Source organism: Diabrotica undecimpunctata, chromosome 7, assembly GCF_040954645.1.
Source record: "Diabrotica undecimpunctata isolate CICGRU chromosome 7, icDiaUnde3, whole genome shotgun sequence".
NCBI classification, from domain to species: domain Eukaryota; kingdom Metazoa; phylum Arthropoda; class Insecta; order Coleoptera; family Chrysomelidae; genus Diabrotica; species Diabrotica undecimpunctata.
In genome coordinates this window covers 114,276,387-114,301,738 of record NC_092809.1, presented here as the reverse complement: position 1 = coordinate 114,301,738, position 25,352 = coordinate 114,276,387, and the positions used below count along the sequence as shown (strand labels likewise).

Here is a 25,352-nt window from a genome sequence, read left to right as displayed (position 1 = left end):
TTCCTGAAAACGATCTAATTGAGCAAATCTGATGGAATTTTTCAATCAGCAGACCCAAATTACTTAAAAACAGTAAAACAATTTCCGGCAGCAAACTGTGTTTACCAGTGTAATTAATAGAAGAAAACACTCAAAGAAATATACAAGGTCCTCGTTTCTCGTATATTTCTTGTAATAAAACCCGTTGCATGAAATAGCTAATCGATAAAATAATCAATGAAATGTTTTATGGTAAACGAAGCAATTAGGGAATTGAAAAAACGTTACTTCTACTATTTACGGAATTTATAATTATTAAAAAACTGTCAAGCAATTTTAATTACTTGTAAAAGATCCGATTAATAATTAATATATTATATACAGGCTTTAAAATAACATGTTAAACCACATAATTTAACGAGACAAAAATAATTTCTTATTTACTGGCAAATTCACAAATGACCATACATAGCTTTGTGATCATTGTAATTAATTGTAAATAAATAATTTAAAAACCTCTTAAGAAAATTAAATTAAAACAGGTTGTTAAAAACGGGTTTTTATTTTTCCGAAGATAATTCTTAGGAATGTATATATTAATTATACATACTTCAACTGTCAACTTTATTGACAAATCGATAAACTTTTCTTTATAGTGTATTGATTGGTATGGGAAACAGTTTATATTAATTTTAGTCGCGATATAAAATCGCATAGGTGATACTTATACAGTCCAGTCGTCAGAGATTTGATTTCTAAAAACGAGACCAAGCTGAATTTGGCTGAGAATGTCAATTTTGGGACCCCAAAGAGATGCAGAAAAGTTTGCCACTCTTAACCTAGCCTTTTCCCTAAAACCCTTTTATATAAAGTGAACCGTTCTTTTAAAAACAACGCTTAAAGCGGCCGGCGATTGGGAAAGTCAGTTACGCGCGCGAAATGAATTTTTAAAATTTAATCTGTATCAATACCAATCATATCCAGTCATCGGAGATGAAAATGCCACTGAAGTTTTAAAAATCATACGAACAAGCTGAATGTTGCTGAGAATATTAAGTTTGGGACCCAAAAAAGATGCAAAAAAGTTTACCACTTTTACCCCCAAGCTTCCCCCTAAAATCCCCCTCGTAGGGATGTAAAATAGCCATGTCTGGCTATGCCTTGCAATTTTTAGAAGGCTCCAGATTAAAGCAGAAATCTGAATTTGTTTCGAAACTATCTTACCGATTTTTCTATCAGATGTCGCTATTGCGTCCATAACGAAGCCATTTTATTGTTGCTTCCTAATAAGACAGAGAAGATTATTTTTCACGTTAAGAACGGCTATGAATAACTGTTCTGATGAGACTTATTAAGTAGAAATACGTATCAACAGATACATAGACGCTTTGAACGTGAAATCAAATCTTTTCTGTCTTTTTCATTTTATTCGGATCTACTCTGTATGAGCACAAGAAACAAATTCGTTAAGGATTTCTGCTTAGTTGACGAGACATGTCGTGGAATGCAAATTTTAGATTCCCCATGTCTCTATTAATATCTTTATCAACGTCTGGCTATGCCTTGCAATTTTTAGAAGGCTCCAGATTAAAGCAGAAACCTGAATTTGTTTCGAAACTATTTTACCGATTTTTCTATCAGATGTCGCTATTGCGTCCATAACGAAGCCATTTTATTGTTGCTTCCTAATAAGACAGAGAAGATTATTTTTCACGTTAAGAACGGCTATGAATAACTGTTCTGATGAGACTTATTAAGTCGAAATACGTATCAACAGATACATAGACGCTTTGAACGTGAAATCAAATCTTTTCTGTCTTTTTCATATTAAATTTTTTTAATTTGTATTACTTTATATTATATATATATATATATATATATATATATATATAAATATATATACATATATATATATATATATATATATATATATATATATGTATATATATATGTATATATATATATATATATAAATATATATACATATATATATATATATATATATATATATATATATATATATATATATGTATATATATATATGTATATATATATATTATAATTATTGTTTTCACTTTTGTCAGCAAATATTGGGGGCTGCAGATTTACCAACACACAGCATATATGTATTATGTCATCAACATTGTCAAATAAATATTCAGATATTTTATTTAAAATATTGTAAGTCCCCAGACGTTGCATTATTCTTTTAAAATGTATCTTGACTCTAGCTATATTATAAGTTTGTTCAGTTTCTTCTTAAGAAAATTCTTTTTTTCCTCTCCCAAAAAGGTGGCATAACAAGAAGAATTTTTTTGTCTTTACTGTCATCATAGTTTCATATCTGGGAATCCTTTATCTGCCAATACTCTTCTTCTAGTAAATCAATTAAACCTGATTCAATTGTTATTTGAGAATCACTTTTTCTACTACCTGCTGCTGGTGACTTAAAACAGATGAAGCCGCTGGAAGTACATCAATTTTAAATTCAGTACAATCAATAATGACACTTGTATTGCTATATTTTGGTTTGAAGCAAATATATTATATATATGGTTTGAAGCAAATATATTTTGGTCTTTAGACAGAACAGAGCAAAAAACTGTATGAAGAATATTGCAAAGATGGAAAGCAGGAGATTGCAGCCGAACTACTCCACAGCATTGATGCTGCCAGGCGTGAAAAATGGACCCAGACAGTAGAAAACCTTAACTTTCAGAAGTCAAGTCGACAAGCTTCGTCCCTACTGCGGAAACTCGGAAGTAGCAACCCACCCGTTCGCCAAACCAACCTAGTAACTCCAGACCAAATAGCTACGCACATAGTGTCAACCTCTAGGGCACCTCAAAATCGTTTACATACAATTAAAGTTAAAAAAGACCTCAAAGCCATAAAATCTAGTCTTGCACACTCAACAGAATATTCCAACCCATTTACGCATGAAGAAATATCGCAAGCCCTAAATGAAATGAAAACAGGAAAAGCGCCGGGTTTCGACGCCATTCACGCTGAGTTCCTCAAACATAGCGGCAGATTCACTAGGCAATGGCTCGCAGAATTCTTTTCTGACATCCTTTAAACGGGAAACGTCCCCCACCAACTAAAAATGCAGAAATCGTTGCCATTTTAAAACCAGGGAAAAGTAATAATTCACCGAAAAACTACCGCCCCATCGCACTCTTAAGTATGGTGTACAAACTGTTCGAAAGACTGTTGTATAATAGAATCAGCAAAACCATATTCCAACACTTACCAGTGGAACAGGCAGGATTTCGGCCAAACCGCAGCTGCACAGACCAGGTACTCGCCCTGACCAATTATGTGGAATCAAACTTTCAAAAGCAATTAAAAACAACCGCTGTCTTCATCGATCTATCTGCTGCTTACGACACTGTGTGGCGACAAGGGGCAATATATAAATTAATGCGAATAATCCCATGCAGAAAGACCACTGAGGTTATTAACGCCATGCTATCCAACATATGTTTTAAAGTTATATTGGGAGACAAGACTAGTACCCAAAGAAAACTGAATAATGGACTTCCACAAGGATCCGTGCTGGCTCCCATGCTTTTCAGCCTCTACATAGCAGACATGTAAGAAACCACAGGGAATTATTTCCGCAAAAAGGCCACGCCCACTTACTGGTTACCAGCTTTGAGTCATATAGCTCCACCACCCATCCGCCGGGAACATGATCTTGTCAGAGAATTTACAAAAATCAATACTGATCCTGAGCTCCGCTCCCATGTCGGAACTTCCGCCAGAGACATAAATAGGCTCCGTTCAAGACACCCGCCTCTAAAAACAGCAAAAATACTAGTAGATCAAAACTGTAATGTAACTGAACGGTGGAAATAACAATGGGAGAATAACGCTGCACCAGCTAACTGGAACATGCCATGTATTACAGGCAAACCTGAGGGCTTCAACCAACCGAGACGAATTTGGACCACACTCAATAGAATAAGGACGAACTGTGGCAGATGTTCCGACTCACTTTTTAGATGGGGAAAAATACAATCACCAAATTGCGACTGCGGTAGAGGTATGCCCGATTAGATCCTATAACGGCAACCCTTCGGATTTCCTGGCTGCTACAAAAGAGTCAATCGAATATATTTATAATCTAGATGTTTGTTTGTAGAATAATATTTTTGTATTTACTGTTGTTTGTAATTTATATAATTTATATATATATATATATATATATATATATGTATATATATGAACCTGTGAAGTAGCCATACGCTAAATAAAAAAATAAATTGGTTTGAAGCAATCTGGCATTGTTACTCGGACACTTGATTTATCTGGCCAAAACACTAATGTTGCAGTTACTTCAGCTAGATTATCTAAAGTTGAATAAAATATCATGGATACTGTTTTTCGATATTATATAGAAAACATTGAACTTATGGCTGCAAATGTTAAGGCAGTTTTTATTTTTAAAAGAAAAATAAATAGCCTCAGTTTCTGGATATTTTTTTAATATTCATTTTACTTAATAAATAGTTAAAAGATACTCCAGCAAGATCTACTAATTGTTCATCACTTGTAACAGTCCCTTCGAAACGAATTTCATCACCATTAAATCCATTGTATGGAAAATCAGATTCAACTGCTGTATCCACAAGAACTTTTGTTAGTGTACTACAGTTTTTATGAATTTTTTTTGCTCTTTATTTTTAATTCACTTTTTGGTACAATAATTTCAGTTTCAATTTGAGTTTCTGTTTCACAAAAATTAGGTCAGAAATAAATCTATTACAACACAAAGTTTTTCAACATCATTACAACGAACAAAAATGTCAACTTTACATGCTTGGTTACTTTTACTGCCACCCGTACCAGCTACTGACTCACCTTGTATCGTATCACACACATTTTCACTCATTAAATTGGCTGCTATATCTGACTTCAATTCATTCACAGAATTGATGGGCTTATTATCTACAATTAATGGTGATCTTTCTTGTAGATAACGCTTTTTGAATTGCTTATGTCTATTTAGAGATGCATTTTCAATTAATTTATTCTTTAATTTTGGTGAAAATATTGTTGGTACATAATTGGGACTTAGCTCACTTTCATCCCTTATCCTTTTTCATCTTTTCTCTCCAATAAAACGAGCACTGCAGAGAAGATGAGAAGGTATAGGATTCCAATTAAAATCATATCCACTGTAAAATACAACATACATTAATAATTGCATATCATATCAATATTTTGGAGCGACATTAACGCCCGATTTCACAATGACAACCTAAAGTACACTTCACCTAATGCTCATTTTAGATTAAATTGCATAATGTATCTTTTGTCAACCAAACCTTTCAAAGTAACATATATCATATTGGTTTGAATAACTAATTCTTTTCCTCTCAACTTTTCCTCTCAAATAGCGATACAGATAGAATGGATGATATGTAATCCTCTCTTACCTAATAACTATAATATTTCACCTGGTATTGAATCAATGCCTGGGGATTTATTTTTCTTTAGAGATTTAATTGCATCTTTGACTTCAGCGAGTAAGACAGTTAGTTCTCTAGGGTAGTCAGAGGGCAATTGATTTTCTGCTGGTACCTAGTTATTTTTTCGGTATTTAGATTACCTTCCTTATCTATTACAGACCACGTTTGAGATTTAAATTCTCTGGTAAAGAGTTTGATCTTCTGAAATAAATCCCACGGTTTATTTCGACAGCCATGTTCCCCAATCTCTCTTCATATTTGAGATATGTTATCAGCTTTGTCTTTACATCACTGTTTTCTGATTTCTTTCTTTTTAGAATGTCTTAACTCAATTAAATGTTTCATATACAGTATAGTATATATAGAGTATAGTAGGCTTTGCGTTCACTTCTATCTACTCAATAATGTCAAAATCTTTGGCATTATATTCAGTGGTATGTACTCTCAAATGGATAGTGGCCCATCGCCACGTATAGGTCGAGTTGTGCTATCCTCATTACAATATCTTTTTAGTTTTCTTCTGATTACTTTATATAAATACTATATTTTTAATACATTTTAAAGACAGATATCGGATAAGAATCAAAACGACAAATAAAAATTTTACTTTGCTTTAGTATGTAATATTATGTTTATAAAAGTTTGTGAACTCAGAACGCAACAAGAAAAATTCTTCAGGATCAGAAATCCGAAATATCTTAAATAATTTGTATGTTATGTGCAATTAATGATGACTTCAAAATTGTTCTAAACCAATATTGTTTAATGATTTCAAAATCTAACATAAAATGTTATCTGCCCTTTTAACGATTAAAGAAAAAACTAAATTTAAATTGTTCATATACATAATATGATAAATTACCAAATTCGCACTTTTAAATGTAATTTTAAGTCAAAACGAACCATATCGAACAAACATAAAATAAGCCATCACACTTGATTAGTTTTGAAATTAATTGGAATTATTTAATTAAGTGATTTGAATTTTGCTGTCATTATCAAAATGCAAATAATTTATTTTTCAAACGAATCGCCACCAATCTAGCGTTCGGTTATTTTGAATTCATGCATTTGATTAAAATTTCGTAACGGGTAAATATATGATCATTTTTGTTGCAGGCCATTATCTACGAGGGCCAGGACAAAAATCCGGAAATGTGTCGAGTGTTGTTGACACACGAAATTATGTGCAGGTAAGTCGCTGACTATTATTGTATGTTTTTTATAAAATTAGTGTTATAACTAATAGTCTAGGGGGTCACTTAGGCCTTTTTAATTCTAATGGGTCCACCCAAGTTTTTTTATGTATTTTTGGCAGCTGATTACGAATTTCAAGCGTGGATTTCGATCCAACTGTCCAAAAAATTGTTATAAACAATGGAACTGTTTTTAAGCCTCTAGCTCGTAAATAAAAGAGTTTTTTGTTCCTTGAAAAATACAAAGAAAATGGCTTCTACTAAATATTAATCTAATAATTAAAACTAATTAAAACTTTAATAATAAATATTAAATATTATAAATAAGTACTTTTCGAAGCTTTTTCGATCGTAACTCGGTTTCTTCGGATGCAAATAAGCTTTACAAAGTCTTATTTTAAAGATTAATTTATAGGCTTTTAGACAAAATTTATTAAATTACTTTATTTTTATTTGATATTGATTGATATATATTTTATAGAAAAAATAATTTTTCTAGCTCTTCTAAATTCCTACCTAGAGCTTTATAAACAAATAAATTGTTTATAACAATTTTTTAACCACTCGAATTGAAATACACCCTCTAAATTGGTAATCAGCAGCCAAAAATATATAAAAAAAACTTATGTGGACTTACTTAGAATTATGTAAGAGAGATACATTTTTAACTTAAGCGGGTAAATTAAAAGCTGTAAAAAACAAAAGGGTGAAATGGTATGGCCATGTTGAAAGGATGAATGATCAAAGATGGGCAAAGAAAATGTTACAGCAGATTCTTGCCAACCATAGAAAAAAATGAAAAAACCAAAAAGATCGTGGAGACAAGAAATAAATGGAGCAATGGAAGAGTCTATAAGCAGATCACTGAAACGATGGCAAGCATTGGAAGGTATAATAACTCAGGTGAATCCTCTCTGACTATAAAACAAATTGTTTACATAAAATAATAAGTAAGAAATGTAAGTAGAGAAGAGTTAGGCTTTGGAAGAGTAATGGTTGATGTTCTTAGAAGGAGATTTTAGAGTGATAAAGGTCAGGCGGTTACCTTTATAGCTAGAGAGAAGGCTGGAGGTGAATGGTGAAAGGGGTCAAAACCTATTACGGGTTGTGATACTGAGGATGTGTGTCCGTATGTATGTATGTAGTTTAAGATAACATCTTTCGAATTTTGTAGAATGGATTTATTGACAAATATAAATAAGTATCAATCTTATTTTATTCTTCTTGCTCCAACTTGATCTGTTATATTTTGTGAAAGGTAAATTACCAACTGTTCCTCCAATTATACGGCAGTATTTTATGCGTGCTCTTCGGTACTGCTTCATGTCAGTGCAATTTTCGTTAGTCAATTTTCCCTAATTCTGCTGAAGTAAAACTATACATTTATGTCATCTTTATCACTTTGCATCCCACATTGCGTTCTTATATCTTATTTTAGTACATGAAGATAGCATCAGCGAGGACGGAAACCTAGTGTAGAGAGAAGGGCAAAAACTGGATTAGTTATAATCCAGTTTTTGCCCTTCTCAATCAATATGCATAGATTGTTCGAAAGCATGGACTATCGATATTTTTGTCTTAAAGAATTTTCAACAAGAGGTTTCAAATAAGTTTCCACAGGAATATCTGGCTCACGGTAACTAAATCTTTATAACGGGGTCGCTTTTTGATCCTCTGATCCTATTCTTAACATTGCAGGTAACGAGCAGGTAATAGTGGAAAGCTACCGTCCATAGGATTGTGCCTAAACGACAAAGATGTCAATGATATATTTTCGATATTGGAACTCGGAATAGTCCGTTTAGACTTATGTATCTAGCAGTTTTTTATTCCATTCTGTATTAAGTTTAAATGAGCGTTTTACAAATAGTCTAAAGAATACTTTTTATATACATTCGAATCACGGCTCAACATCTACGATCGATAATAAACAAAATTTAAATGTTTTAAATTTTAACACATTTAACGATTTAAAAATTAGGTATAAAAAATAAACATAATAATTGTTTATTTACATTGACAATCGGCGAGAAGCAAAATAAAATTAATTTGATTGGTGGAAGAATTATTTTACCGAGAAAAGATTATCGATATGAGAGGAAGGAAGTCCGTTGTGGCTTGGCTGCCAGCTACCGAGGTGGTACCGGAAATTTGCCCCAGGGATACAAATTAAAAAAAAAATGCGTTCATTACCTAAAATAATATTAGTCTGAACATAATTCTAACTGGAGCTAATTATTCTTTTTCAAATACATTTTAGTCATTTCTTAAATGAAGTTGTTATATTTAATTTTTATTTGATCTTAAACAAAACAATTTCCATTTCATTGATTATATCCCGAAATCTCTAATAACTTAATAGTTTAAGAGTTCTAAGTATAACCCTGTAGGCCTGAACGATGAAGTTGCATAGAAGAAATGGTGTGTGCAAGGAGCGAGATCCCCGAATGAAAACGATGTTTGTTATGGGAAGAAGACAAGGGAATAGGGAAAAGACAGACTCCCTGGGGAAAGTATCCGCCCTTGCCCCGCTATTTACCTCTCGACAGCCCTTAACATCGGGGGAAGAATATTTAGGGAATCTCGTGACTACATCATCGAGTCGGCCACGTCAACTTCTTTGACATAAGAAGGGGGAGAAGCAAATTTTCTACATTTGTTGATGAGGGACGGTGGTTTTTTATCGAATATCATGGCGGCACGGGTATAAATTATTACATACGTATCAAGAATCCAAGATGAGAATATATGAAGTGTATTTTAACTGATTTGCCATTGATTCTTTTATATTTTACATTAGCTCCAGTTTATAAATTAAGGTAAACGTTATCGAACAACATTTTCATTAATAATAATAGATATGGCATTAATTGTTATACGAACCAAGATATGGCTATTCTACAAGTTTATTAATTTTTATACAGCAATAGTTATGTTAGTAGTTAATTTAAGTTTAAAATAGGTAATCCGTGATTATAGCAGTAGCCACTTTCTCTCACTTGCTATTGCGTCGAGTAAATTTCCGACTTATTTCGTATGTTTTAAATGATGACGCACGGGTAAAAAACCATGGACTCAACTGTAATAAGAGTTTCATATACGTTTCATATACGTCATGTTTCCCTATTTTTGTCTCCGGAGTATATTATTCAACCAGCCTACCTTTTTTTAGTTTGTCGAGTTGAAAACCACTCCAATTTACGTCCATTGGTCACAGTGCATAATTATCTCATTATCTTCTAATGTAATATTTGTCATATCGGTTCCTATTGGCATATACTGTATTATTTTACAACCCCCACTTTCTATATTCCTTTGAAGTTTCCTTTGCCATATATTCCAGATCATTTTTATCATTCGCTATGATGACCTGGTTATCAGTAAATTGCAAGCATATAAACACATTTGTCCAAGGTCTACACCAATTTCTCTACATTTGCGCTTCCCTTTTTTCAATGCCTTTGCAACATATATTTTAAACAAGGTTGGCAAAATAGAGTATCCTTGACGTAGACCTTTATTGACTTAGATATACACATAATACATATGGCTGTAGGCCTTGGTTGAAGAACTTTTATGTTCTAACATTATTCTTGTTATTGTCTAAATTCTCTTCCACTTCTGGCAGCCAGTACCTCCTATTTTTTTTTCTACGTTCCTTTGATCTTATCGTAATGCGTAATTTGTGGCACTCACTTCATGCATTCTTTTTTCATGACCCAGACAACTTATTCTTTGGAATGCAATTTGAGCCGTTATCGAAGAACTGTAAAACATTTATAATATTTCCGGCGTAGTATTTTCTTCTCCCATATCACAAACTTCTTTTATGAATCTTTGTTTGGTGTCCACAGTTCACAGACGGGTAACTAAACGAATTACTGAAATATTGTGGAGTATCAATGACGGAACAATTAACAAACTTACAACTAAAATTTTACAAGTGCTATTAAATCAGAGGATAAGTTTAGCAGATGAACAACAGGGTTTTCGTAGTAGAAGATCGTGTACAGATGCAATATTCGTTATAAAGCAAATTACTGAGAAATCATTAGAGTATTATAGACCAGCATTTCCGTGTCTGATTGACCTAAAAAAGCGTTTGACATTACTCTAATATGTATTCCATCTTCTGTATAATAGAGAAGTTCCTATAAATATTACAAAAACTATCAAAAACATCTCCCAAAACAACAAAATGGAAGTCAGAATAGATGGACAACTTACAGAATCTATAGAAATGGGTAGCGTAATAAGAAAAGGAGATTTATTGAGCCCCATGCTCTTCAATTTAACCATAGATGAAATCGTCAAAAGTGTTAACAAAGAAAGGGGATACAGAATGGGAAATAAAGAAATAAAAATACTCCGTTACGCAGATGACGCAATATTGATAGCACAAGATGAAGATAGTCTGCAAAAACTGGTCCACAGATTTAACATAGGAGCAAAAGAATTTAATATGACAATCTCATCTCAGAGAACTAAAACAATAGTAGTCAGCAAAGTACCAACTAGATGTAAAATAGAAATTGATGGCATCAGTATTGAATAAGTTATGGAAATAAAATACTTGAAAATTACACTGTCTGGCTATGGAGACCTGGACAAAGAAGTGAGAGATCAAGTACAAAAAGCAAATAGACTGGCAGGATGCCTTAATAACACTATATGGTGAAACAGACATTAACACTAGGCTGAAGTCAAGAATATATAAAGCCAGTGTAAGACCAATAATGACATATGCCTCAGAAACGAGACCCGACACAGCGACAACGCAAAGGCTACTTGAAACGGCAGAGATAAGAGTACTGAGAATAATTACACGAAAATATGCTGAGAGATCGAAAGAGAAGTGAAGACATTAGAGGAAAATGTAACGTTTAGTGTATAAATAAATGGACACAAAATAGAAAAAAAAATGGAATAACCACATAAACAGAATGGAGGAGACCCGTGTCGTCAAAATAGCAAGAGATAAGTCACCAACCGCATAAGAAGAATCGGACGACCGCGCAAAAGATGGAGTGACAACTTTCCATAGAAGTATTAATCCGCAAACGAACAAGCAGAGTTGCTTATAAATAGGAAGAAGAAAAAGAAGTTCATATCCTTGTAATGTGACCAATCTTTGGACAGTGATATAGAGCATCCCTTTAATTTATTTGAGACAGCTTTATATTTTATTATATTGTATAACGCTGCTAAGCTTCTACTTTCTTCTAATATTTAGTCGAATCCGTACCCAGTCGGTCATGATGTAAATTTTTATTAGAGTTAAAAGAACAATGTTGAGTTTTGGACATAGTTAGGTCTAGAATAAAAAACATAAAGCAACAGGATAATTAGATAAGAATAAATGAATACAGATAATCGGAAATATACCGAAAACAATAATGTAAAGGAAAATATTATGAAAACATGGAAAAATAAAGTAGCAGAGATTTAACAAATAAAATAGACAAGAAAGGGATGTCTTGTAAGAATTTGATAAACTGTACTTATACTTTTCCATGATTTCAGAAATGTTTTTGTTATTCTACTATTGGCAATTTTATTTCTGATAATGTAAATTAGACAAATCCCTCATAACATACTAGTTATTAATTATGTTTAAGTTTAAATCTAACCATTTTTGAGCACATATTTGTTTTTTCAGTCGGTGTTGTGACAAAAAGAGTTGCGGAAACCGAAACGAAACACCCTCAGATCCTGTGATAATAGACCGGTAAGTAGTTTTAAAGTAGTTTGAAAAACGATAATAATTTGTTTCCTAGTGTTCTTGTTGCTCTAATTTCTCAGATGTTTTACACTTAAACCTGATCCTAATTCTAACGAAACTCATTTTGCAGTATTGCTTTCTGTAGCTCTCTCTAGACAAATGAATAGCTTCACCACGAATTATTACTAACTATAAACATTTCAGTTTAATGAGTGGTCACAGGCCGATATTGAATATACATAAAAGTTTTTAGATCGATCCTGGCAAATTGTGAAATTTACATAGTAATAACAATCGTAAAATTCTTAAGCAGCACCATCATACAGTGTTATAGTGTCAGTCTATTTTGCATCGAAGAAATAAGATCTGTGAGTACATATTTTAATATTATTATTAAAGTAATATGTGATCACAGTATCTTATACTAATTATAACAGCCATTTATCGACATTCGTTTTTATCATCAAAGGTAATTACTAAAATCTGAAGCGTAACAGGTTCGTTTTTAGGATAATCAAATGGTAATTGCAAACGGAATTTGATGTTACTGAGAATAATGATAAATATCTAAATCTACTTCACAACCAGTTTTATCTTACTTAGCTGCAGCCAGTAAACAACAAGAACCAATCTATCCATCCAAACTACAAGCACTAGTTTTTAATTCTCTCAATAATGTCAAATTAAAAAAATATCTGTTAGCGATAGGCACCCTAGTTAGTCCAAAACATACTCTTTTTTTATTACGAATCACCAACAATTGCATCTGTATTTATTTATTTCGTAGATGATTTTTTTTTCAAACAATGGAGGTTTCATTACTGTAAACAATATATAAATTCAAGTCTGTAGTCTAATTACTCCAAGCGAAAGACAGAGAAAGAACTTTTATCTTTGGGGCTATAACTAACTTCATCGATATTATTTTTGTGAATAGGAACCATCAGTCCGGAATACAAACATGTACTTAGTTTCCGTCGACATATTTACATATCCTCACCCACAATCCCAATTCACGATTTCATTGTTATAACGTATGATGACAATAACAATCGAATTTTTTCAAAGCTAGACAATGTATATGTCCATTGCAAACAACATGGCCACATTTCCAGTAGTTGCTCAGTAACTGTAAATAACTCAGATACAGCTGTCCCAACTACTACCTTTTCAAACAGAATTGAATCTACTACAGTATCTTCAGCAGTAACGACTGCTATGATACCTTCAACAACGAGTACCTCTACAAATATATCAAATACTTCAACGTCATCTTCAAAAACATCATCTTTAACCAACTTAATAACGCACGATACATCGACTAGAGTTAATCCAATATCAGCACTATCTAAAATACACAAGCATTACCAAACAGTCTTTATCTTCCAGTCTACACAATTATTCTAGCACTCTTAATGAAAATAAACACTGTCCGGCACCACAAGAATTAAGTATATCCAAAGAGGAAAATACATCAAAATCATCCTCTAAACGAACTATATCTGAAGCAATAACACCCCCCATTCAGACATTAGTTAGTGACAATGTATTTTTAAAGTCAACCCAGAAACAAAAAAAATAAAAACAAAAACATCGACAGTGTCTTTAGAAAACCTAATGCAACCAATTAAAGAATACAAATCTTGAATTAGGTGGTAGAATAAATTGATTGTAAGTCTTATTCGTATTTCTTTTTACCAAATTAAAAAATTATTCGATTTCGAAAATCAAATTCTTAAACTTCGAAAAAACAGTTGATTTATTCAACTGTTTCAACTTGAAAACTTTCAAGAAGCTGAAAATGTTATCAATGTTACAAATAAATAATATAGCTCAGACACGCAGACACAAATCCACTCATATCCGAGCGTCCACTAAAATTGAAATGTAAAAATTAATAAAGAAATTAACGAAACAACTGAGAAAACTCAAATACAAGGATGAAGAACTCGACACAGATAATTCGAGTGAGTTATCCCAGGAGATTAACATTTAATTAAGATCAAAATAAATATTCAATTTATTACAATGGAATATAAACGGGTTTTATACCCATTATGATATGCTAAAAATTATAGTTAATGATCTTTCACCTGCTATTATTTGTCTTCAAGAAACAAATTTCAAAGACCAACATTGTCATACATTTAATAACTTTTCAACTTTTTATAAAAATAGAAACGATCGGGAAAAACCAAGTGGTGAAGTAATTACTTATGTTAATAACAACCTTAAAGCACAAACAATTCCTATTATAATAGACATCCAAGCTGTGAAACTTTGACACAAATATACAAAATATTGTCAAAAATAACGTATTGTTATTTAATCAGCAAAATTGTTAAAGATAGTGAGTCCATTTTGTGTTGTCACACCATGTATGCAACAAAAACGATCGACTTACATCGATAGTCCATGGCAGCCTTCCATCGCGGACCTTGTATCGTTGATAGCGGGGAAATCGCAAGAAAATGGCGTCCCAGGGGAATCGGCGCAGACCGAAAAGGAAAAGGGAGAGAAGGCATTCCTGCGGTGGATATATCGGGATATCTCTATTGCAAATAGTAATAGAAATTCCTGCTGATCATATATAGCTTGCCAATTCGTTTATACACTACAAAAAGTCTCAAAAAAATGGAGAACAATTCATTTCTGGTATAAGGATGTTTTACAATAATTTTGGAACTTTATGTAGTTATCATCCTTTAATAGTTTAAGTTTATAAAAGCTGTAGTGAAATAAACATACAAGGAGATTAAAAAATAATTCTGTAGTAAAAAGGAATTGTCGTGCAGTTGCTCTCACGAAAATCAAAAGAAAAGTATCATACTGAATTCAACAACAATATTTATGAGACTTATTTTATGAAAAAAGATGTTAATCTCTTCTTTAAGATTTGATAATACCGAATTCTTGATATTAAAATTTTTAAAATATTTCTAACACATTATTATCACTGATAAACAAAATTCTAATTAAAATTATTTGTTAGAATAATTTTGTGTATGTACTTAAATCACTATCAACAAAAACATATAATATTTGATATTTTCATTTTATCTAAGTTTATAATTTAGAAATGCAACAGCAAGTAAAAATATATTTAATATTTTAGTCGTAACCCAAATAAAATAACACTAAAAAAATATTGGAAATATTATTTGTTTAAGTTTAAGAAGTACAAAAAACTATTTTATGTTAGCAGAACTTTTCTGCAAGTTTCCATCCAATTTAATTGCTACAGACTTCTCCAATAAAGATTTTTCTCATTGCCTATCGTCTTTTTTAAGTTCCGTCTAACCTTTTCTTTCGTCTGGAATCTTCAAAAGACATCTCAGTCCACAACGCCGCCTGACTGACCTTAGTGCAGGATTCGTTCCAAATTCGTATTTTCGGCGATAGTTCCCGAGGTACTTTAAAATGCCCTCTCATCGCCGAGTCTACGTAGAACGTCTAGCTGCTAAACCAGACCCTTCTCTGTCATCCAGCCATCCGGAAGCGGAATGGCCGCTGTAAGGCAAGCATCACTTCCGAAGTACTACCTTCATTCTTTAATTCATCATTCATCCACATCCACACTCCATTCATCAGCAAGGAAACTCCATGTCTCGTTCCAGGTAGAGCGTAGAAGATTCTCATCGCTCCTAGTGCGGCATCACTCCCAGACAGGCACTTTTTCCTTCCCCACAGTCTAACTCACGCATTCTAACTCATACAGTTTGACCACTTTTCCAGCTTTAACTTCCAGCATCTTTCCTACTTACTTTTGCTGTTGGTCCAGCTGTCTTTCTTTCTCTTCTTTTTTCCTGATCACTGAACGGATATAGTTGTGTGCGCTAGTCCAACCTGCTTTATTTTTAATCATTTTTCAATAATTTCTCTCATTGTAACAAAATTCACACCTGTTTCTCTTTCCATTCTGTTCCTTTCTACTCTCCATCTGTTGCAATCTAACAAAGTATGTGTCACAGTCTCCGAGTGTCCACAGTATAGGCATTCCCCTGTGTCAGACTTTCCGAATCTAGAGAGGTAGGCCCTAAAACACCCGTGTCCTATGAGCACCTGCGTCAGGAAATAATCCAGTCACCTGTGGCCACAGTCCACCCAATCTCTTATGTTCGGGATCAGAATTTTCGTCCACTATGCCACATCCTCTATGTTGTTTCATTCTTCTTGCCATCTTTGAATTGATCTTTCCCTTTCCTGTCTTCTCTCGGCCATAGTAAGGTTTGGGCCTCTTCTCTCATAGAGCTCTATTCTTTCCACCGCCAAAACATGCAACGGAACAAATCCAGTGATGGTCCACAAGGCTGCCTGTAGGCGCATGCCACTCGCAACAGACTTGTTCTGTTCACTTGTGTTATGAGGCTCCTATAGGCCGTTATCTCTACCGCACCGCTCCAGACTGGTCATGCTTGGTCATGCTTGTTCCATCATTGACCCATTACGATACGTTCTATCTCTCACAGTTATTTTGCTATAACTTAGGAGTTCATGGTAGTGATACGGGTGAGGCCTATATGTGTATGAGGCGTGAGGAGTAGCTTCTTGTGGAACCAACGAAACTGCTTCATGTCTTCTCGAGATGACTCTGAAGAAGCCCTTAGTAATATGATGTTACAACTGCGGGAGGCAGAATAAAAATAGGATTTTACTATTTATAGTGATGGTTCTAGTAGCTTACGGCATTTTTCTCTCTAATGAGCAAAAGTTTCTTGTAAGCGGTTATAGTTTTATGCCCTATGAACGGGACGTTACGTCTATCGAAAAACGCAAGGTGGTAACCAAAGCTTGAGTGTCTTTAGACCTCCATGCAGTAGTTAAATCCGCATTAGATGAGCACATTAACATTACAAACTTAAATATCAGCAAAGCTATATTTAAAATAGCTAAGACACTTACGCCCTTTCCTAAGTTGTTTCTTTCAAATATTTTTTTGAATTATAGGAAGTTACTTTTGCAATAAGCTCTTTTAAGATAGATCAAATACAGTTTTTGTCAGTAATGTTTTCAGTTCGTTATACTGCTTTTTCTAGATCATCTCAACAGTTTGTTTTTGGCGCTTTCCACTCTTCAAATAATCTGAGATATTTGCATATATCAGATCATCGCAAAAAAATCCAGATCTATTGGAGGTTCTTGACATTGTTTGTATTTTACAATCACTATAAACGTATATGTTTTTTTTTCTAGAAAATTATCTTTTTTCTTGGCTAACTTGTACCAGTCTGCCAATCAATTATTGTAGATCCCCCCAATTAAATTGAAAGTTGTCTAGATCCATTTCTGTATTTTAAAACCTGAGAAATTAATAACGTTTACTTTATACATTATAAATTAAATATAATTGTTTTGTAACATAATTTTATCTTTTTGTTATAGCTTTTGAATTAGCAATAAAATAAATGAAGATTTTTACCTAAAAACAATGTCCATTTAAAATAAAACCCTTAAAAAGTCCAGTGATATTCAACAAAACAGAAAATTTGATATATCTTAGAAACTTTTTACCGCTTAATAAGAATTTATGGCAGTAAATATCGAAACGGATATAAGACTGTGAAAGAACGGATATCTGCACAAACGTAAAACTTTACTATTCTGCAAGGAGCTTTTTATAGTGAATTGCAGCTGGAATGGCAGGATAGAAACATGGCATGTGAACATGCGATGTCACGTTCGAGAACTTTTAACCATTCATTACTAGTGACTGGTGTAAGTGTTCTTCTGGTCGTTTAGTAACAGTGAATGAGCGACTCCTAAAGCAAATAAACATATTGGAAAGCGTCATAATAGTGCTTGTAACACTTGTTTTAGACAAGTTGATACTATCTACACATAAATTGAATAGTTACTTTAAGTATTGGATATCATTGGTAATGATATTAGGGTTTAATAGCAGTCAGGAAAATACATTTTAATATTTAGTTAAATGCATAACAAGCGAGCAGTTTATAAGTTTTTAATATGCTATATATATATATATATATATATATATATATATATATATATATATATATATATATATATATATATACATATATATATATATATATATATATATATATACATATATATATATATATATATATATATATATATATATATATATATATATATATATATTAAGACCTTATGTAAGTTTAGTCAGTTATAGATAGAGATGGCAAAAATCATATCATCCAATGAAGATATCGATCGATATACGATATTATATCAGCAAAGGTATATTAAGAGCGTAGGCGCAAAATTTCGGGCCAATGCTTTTTAAATGCATTCATTTTTTTCGAATTCTAAGAAAACTAACGAATATTTTTGAAAAATTTAAACACATAATAAAAGATTACATTATTACCGAGGGCCGAAAGTCCCTTAGAATAAACAAAAAATTTTTTTGAATGAGATATTTGAAATTAAAAATCACACTAAATTTTTTCCTTTTTTTCACCCCTGTAACTTATTAAAATAAACATTATAGAAGTTTTCAGTGACCTTTGGCCCTCAGTAATAATGTATTCTCTCATTCTGCGTTTAAATTTTTCAAAAAAACTTATTAGTTTTCTCAGGATTCGAAAAAAATGAATGCATTTAAAAAGAATTGGCCCGAAATTTTGCGCCTACGCTCTTAATATATGGAATATACCAATAAATTGATGTGTAATTAAATTTTGCAAGTTTGGTCCATGATGTCAGGGATATAATCTGTTGGAAAATTGTGTTCTGTATAAATAGTTGTAGAAAATAAGTAGATTTAGTATATTATTGTGAATGCAGTCCTGAACATTATTGCTTTTTTCCCCTTTTTTGGAACCATAAAATCCATTCCTGATCCAACTAAACACATTTTTAACACAACTGCAATGTCTTCCCTATAGAGTTAGAGTTTATTTATTTAATTACTTAACAAATACAAATATTGTTTATAGCAAGTCAAAAATGCATAGTATATTTAAAAAAGGAATAAAAAACGCAATTTAAATACAGTAATGAGTGTCTTACCACCCGGCTGTTTAACGTAAGAGATAGAAAACATAGTTACCTTGTGAAATAAAAAGAGATGAAACTCGTAGAGGTGGGAAATAATCGGTAGAATCCTATAATTTACATTACATTACATTACCACTATCGATAGTCTCACACCTTTAGACGTTAGCTTCGAGCTAAATCACCTCGGTCATAATTATTATGTGTAACGTCGTTTGTGTGACGTATTTCCATTTTTAATTTGGCATAAAGTAAAAACTGATTGACCACAAAAAAGCAAAAATGTGAATAAAATAATTTAATTAATAGTGATTATTTAATCTAGAGTTTTAAATTATTAACCAAGAATAATTTCTACTATGATCTGAGGAGTTTTATACACTCTTGTCACAGAATAATTATCTATCAATCTTTCGTGGCTTAGTGGTAAGAATTCGACACTGCGAGACAGACGTCGCAGACGATTAGAGTTCAAAATCCACATTGTGGTTTTCTTTCTTTTTTTTTAATAATTTGAAATTATGCAGAGATCGTTTTGCTTTGAATCACTAAACATTTATGTCACTCGTTACTAGTATTAGAAGTGTTTAAAGTTAAACATAAATATCTTATTGAAAAAACAGTATCGTTGTACTTCGAAAATAAAGTAAAAATTCTTCAAAATTAAAAGAACGTTTAAAGAATGTTTAAATAAGTAAAAATTCTACAAAAATAAACTGTTCAGAGGACAGAGAACTGTAAATCGACCTATACAGAGGAATTGATATTAACACTGAGATTCACCGGATTATTTTGCATTCACAACTGAAGACTGTTAAACTGGAATTGAATTTGAATTATTTTGTATTTCTATTTTATAACCTTGGAATAAGAATAAATTGTAAATAATGAGTTTTTCGGAAACTTGATACCTAATATGTATCATATTTTTTATTATTTTTTGATTGAATAAAACAAAAATTTTATCCTTGGTGTGAATTGAACCCCAACCTTCTTGTCAATAGACCACGTCTCTAACTATTACACCAATTATACATACAATAATTGTTTTCCGACCGAACATACCTACCTTTAGTTTAGTCAAATATTTCAGTTGAGTTATTTTTATTGTTAACTAACTTAAAGATTTATAATTTAATATCGCTACTAATTAATGTTTTTTACTATAATATATCTTAATTTATTCAATCATTTATTCTAACATCAGAAATTATTAAAATAAAATATTTTCGAGGTCATCCGTATAATTATGACTGAAGTCAAATAGCCACGTCTAAAACTAGTTTATCTCGTACTATCTCACAACTTAATCTATCTTCTATCCTTTCCGCTCTTTTGCCGGGTGGTAAGACACTCATCACTGTATATCTCAAATAAGAACACGTATTAAACAGAAAATGATTTATGGCAAAGTCACGGTAAGCAGTTCAATGGATGTTTTGTAGTTAACTATTACAGCTTAGCTGTTCAATAATTTTTTCCTGATATAACGTACGTCGTATTATCTGCAAATTGTACGGATTTGTACGGAGATATGAATTTAGGCAAATCGTTGACATAAATAATTAAAAAAAGAGGTACTAAGACCGAACCTTGTGGGACGCTTTACGGATAGAAAATCGGAGAGATGACCTTTAGACACTACCGCCTGGTGTCTGCCACATAGATAAGAAATTATAAGCTTAAGAGGGATACCTCTGATTCCATAGTAAATTAATTTGTGAAATAAAATGTCGTGTGAAGCGCAGTCAAAAGTCTTCGACGAGTCGCAAAGAGAAATTGCTATGCGATTGCCGCGTTCAAGCCTCTCAATCACCTCGCCCACCACATTAAATACCGCGTTTGTGATAGGCCGAGCACTTTAGGATGCATAGTGAGTTGCTAAAGTAATTATTGGACTAAAAATAAGAATCAAATAGTTGTTTGATAATATTTTCAATCACTTTCCCAGAAGTAGAAGCAATGTTTATGGGTCTGTATTTGTCAATTTTTGAGGAATAATCTTTTTTGTAGATGGGTAGTAATTTTAAAAATTTTAGTACTTCCGGAAATACTCCAGTTGATAGAATTCAATTACTAAGATGAGTGAAAGGTGTTAAAACTAGTTTTAAAAGTTTTTTTTTGTAATTTTACTATTAATTTCGTGAACGACCCTACAATTAGAATTACTAAGAGATTTTATTATTTGAGAGACCTCTTCTTCCATAACGGAACGAAAAAAAAGGACTTGATATGAGAATGATAATTTCTATAATTGAAGATGACATCGATATTAATAGTGGGAAGAGATGTAATTACATTCTCTGCAATTGTAGTAAAAAATTATTTATTTCTTCTGGATGTAGATAAGGTTGTACCGAACTGGATCTTTTATTGTTTCTTTCGGAACATGTTCCGAAATGTTCCAGCAGTCTCTAGGTTTATTATTAAAATTAGTAATAAAATCACAGTAAGCTGACTTTTTGACATTTTGTAATTGCCGATTATATTTATTTTTTTTTTATTTACATACTTTGAACAAATCAGGATCCTTGGTGGCATCTGCATTTGAAGTCGCAAGACGAAAAGCAGACAAAGATATGTAGAAATTAAAAAAGAGCCTATGAAAATGGACAAATAGAAAAAATGCAAGAACATTTTAAAAACAACGAAATTAGAGGGGCTTACGAATACCTTAAAAGAGATAAAAAGTGGGTATAAACCTCAAACAAGTCTATATAAAGATGAAAGGGGGCAAATAATCAGTGACCAACAGAAAGTCACAGAAACCTGGAAGCATTATTTCCAGACCCTACTTGGTACACAAGTAGACATGGAAGATGAAATGGGTACAAACTACGTAGAAGAGGATGAAGTATAGAATGAAGTATAAGCTCTAACCATAAAGGAAGTCCAAGAAGCTATTAATTCCCAGAAAAACAATAAATCCCCGGAAGTTGATGAAATACCAGCATAATTGTATAAGGTAGGTAGCGACCACCTAGCAAGTCACATCCACGCGCTAATTAAAGACATATGGCAAGAAGATAAAATACCCGATGACTGGAAGAAAAGTATACTATGCCCGATATTTAAGAAAGGAGACAAACTCCAGTGCAAAAACTACTATGTACAGCATATAAAGTACTACTACTACTAAGGATTTCCACAGTTTTCACTGTCTTCCTTCACTCAACCGTTTTCTCCAATTTTCCCTGTCCTAACGTAACGTAAAGTCCTAACGTATATTATAAACCAGCGGCTCCAACCACTAGCAGAAAATATTATTGGAGAGTATCAGACGGGCTTCCGATGGAGAAGATCGATACTGGATCAAATATTTATAGTCAAACAGATCTTGAGTAAATTATAGCAATATGACATTGATGGGTTAGGCAAATGCAAACTGAATGGGGAAACCTACTGACCAACCGAACTGTTCAACTGGCCGCTTATGTCGACGATATTAATATTATGAGTATAACATCAACAGGAAACATAGGCAGAGTTAAAAAGGCAAACAAAAATGCTAGGTCTGGAAATTAACACAGAAAAAACAAAAATAATGATACAGACGAGAAGAAATGTAGTCCCACAAAATATTATATATGAAGATGCCATTGAAACGGTTGGAAAGTCTACATACCTGGAAGTAAAAATATATGCCGATGGATCAGAAGATGGAGAAATAAGGTAGAGAATAACGCAGCCAAACAAAGCTTATTTTGCCCTCTCCCATATATTTTGGTCTAAAAATGTCCACCGAAATACAAAGATAAGAATCTATAAAACCTTAATTCGACCAACAGCATGCTATGGCAGTGAAGCATGGGTCTTGAAAGAAACATCCAAAAGCAAACTCGATACATTCGAAAGGAAAATACTGAGGAGAATACTAGGACCTGTAATTGAAAACGGAATCTTCAGAAGTCCATACAACAACGAAGTTTATAAGGAAGCACCACTGTCAAACTTCATTAAAATACAAAGATTGCAGTGGGCCGGACATGTGAACAGAATGGGAGAGGATAGGCTACCAAACAGAGCACTGAATTCTAGAATGCAGGAAAAGAGACCGGTTGGAGAGCCAAGAAAGCGCTGGGAAGACAGCAGTGGATTCAAAAAATAAAGGAGGTCAAGGCCCAATTGTTGCTGTAGTGTCGTAGAAGAAGAAGAAGTTTCATCTGCAATGTGTTTGATAAAAGAAAGATTAGATCTATAAGACCTTTATTCATTATTAAACTATTGCATGGGTGTGTTTCAGCATTTTGTCATACTTTTTTAGTGAAAAATGTTTTAATATTAAATTGTTATCAGTTTTGGTATAAAAGACTGTCAAATATCATAGAAAAAGTCCATCTTTGTACCAGCTAGCGCACGTTTAAGCTTCTGTAAACCAGAAGAAGTAATAAACCGTTGAAATGTTTGATAAGTGTCAACAACTTTATGCTTAGAGTCAATAAATAAAAATTCAGCTCGATGGTCAGAAAAACAATGCGCCCACCCTATAGATATTTTCAGAAAAAATTGTCATGATGGTGTCGGTGCTACTACTAGACTTAAATGTGATTCTAATATAACCGTTTATAGTTACTTTTAGACCAAAAGATGTTAATAGATTTAGAATATCAAAAGAAGGGTCAGATTCAATTTTAAAATTTATATTAAAATCACCAAGTATGATCAGTTTGTCTGCTTTACTAAGCAAGGACGTTATGACATTCTCAAACTTCACCATAAACAAGTCAAAGTCACCCTTACCCGATCTTTATACGTTAAAATATTGGTTTTTATTGAAGGTATATTTTATTCGTTTAGATTAAGATAAGAATACATTTCATTTTCTTTGACATAAATTGCAACTACACCTTGTTTCTTTTTACCCTACAAAAGAAATTCCTATACGTCTTATCCTCATTTTTTGCGAAAATGTCCATTGTGTCAAAATTAGAAATCGAAATATTTAAATCGGAACGATATATCGCGAGTTAAATAATTTCATTCAAATTTTATAATTTAAATCATTTTTTTCTTTTGTCTTATTTCTTTATGCGTTTCCCCACTTCAGTTAAAAAGTTTACTTAGAAAAGTTGTGCAAATTTTTATTACCAATATTTTGGTACCGAATTTGCCCGGTAGCCAGAGAGTTATCCGTATAACGAAATCTAAAGCACTGTTTGAGCGTTCTAAAAAATTTTTTTTATAAAAGATTCAATATTATGCTTGTCCAAATAACTATTGTGGTTTTTTCTTTTATTAAATCGGTGTATATTTTGATAATGAGGCACAAAATGGAATGTAGTATTAAGGTTCATAATTGAAATGTAAACCTTTAACAATAATTAATTTTTATCTGGTACAAAAAGAGATCTGTGGTCTTTTTTCATTACACCAATTACGTTTATTAAATGAAATTCGATATATTTATGCACGAGTAAACAGATCCATACACACGCCAATTTCAGGAAATTGTAATAAAACAGATGACTATTGACGTATTTAAAATTTATATTGCATGTTTTTCAAGAGCTGTAATGACACATAATACATATTATTCTAACTTGAATGACTTCGATGTAAATGGAAAGTTCAAACAATAATAAAATTTGTTTATAATTGAAATTTACAAAAATACACTGGGAACACTATAACTTGTTTTGTTTAATTTATTTGGACTAATAGCAAAATAATTGTCATTGCACGTGGTGTGAGTCAGTGGTACTAAAAAATAAATTGTACCATTTTAATGCCAAACAATTTCAACAACATTTTTATTCAAATTAAGTTATTTTAAGGTCTGTAAAGTATTTTAAGTTTGTCTGTTTCCAAACTATATGCAGTAAAACCATTACAAGAGTTGAAAAAGACGGATATGTTTTTGTAAACTCCTATGACAAATGAACGAATGGAAAAGAAAAATAATTTAAAAGTCTGTCAAATATTAAATTCTTAGCTGAGCGCTTTCGACTTATAAAACCATCCCCAAAAAATTAGAAAGTACCACTACTAAAAGGG

The 25,352-nt window shown here is 32.3% G+C and overlaps 1 protein-coding gene across 3 annotated transcripts in view; it reads left to right on the top strand.

The window, feature by feature from the left end:
- The window catches only part of kn (EBF transcription factor knot), a 379,602-nt gene that overhangs the window by 158,269 nt on the left and 195,981 nt on the right, over positions 1–25,352 (top strand). For all 3 annotated transcript variants that reach the window (XM_072538021.1, XM_072538019.1, XM_072538018.1), the window contains exons 6-7: positions 6,576–6,649; positions 12,312–12,380. In XM_072538021.1, coding sequence (XP_072394122.1) covers positions 6,576–6,649; positions 12,312–12,380 — 143 coding nt within the window. The remainder of the gene's footprint in view (positions 1–6,575; positions 6,650–12,311; positions 12,381–25,352) is intronic.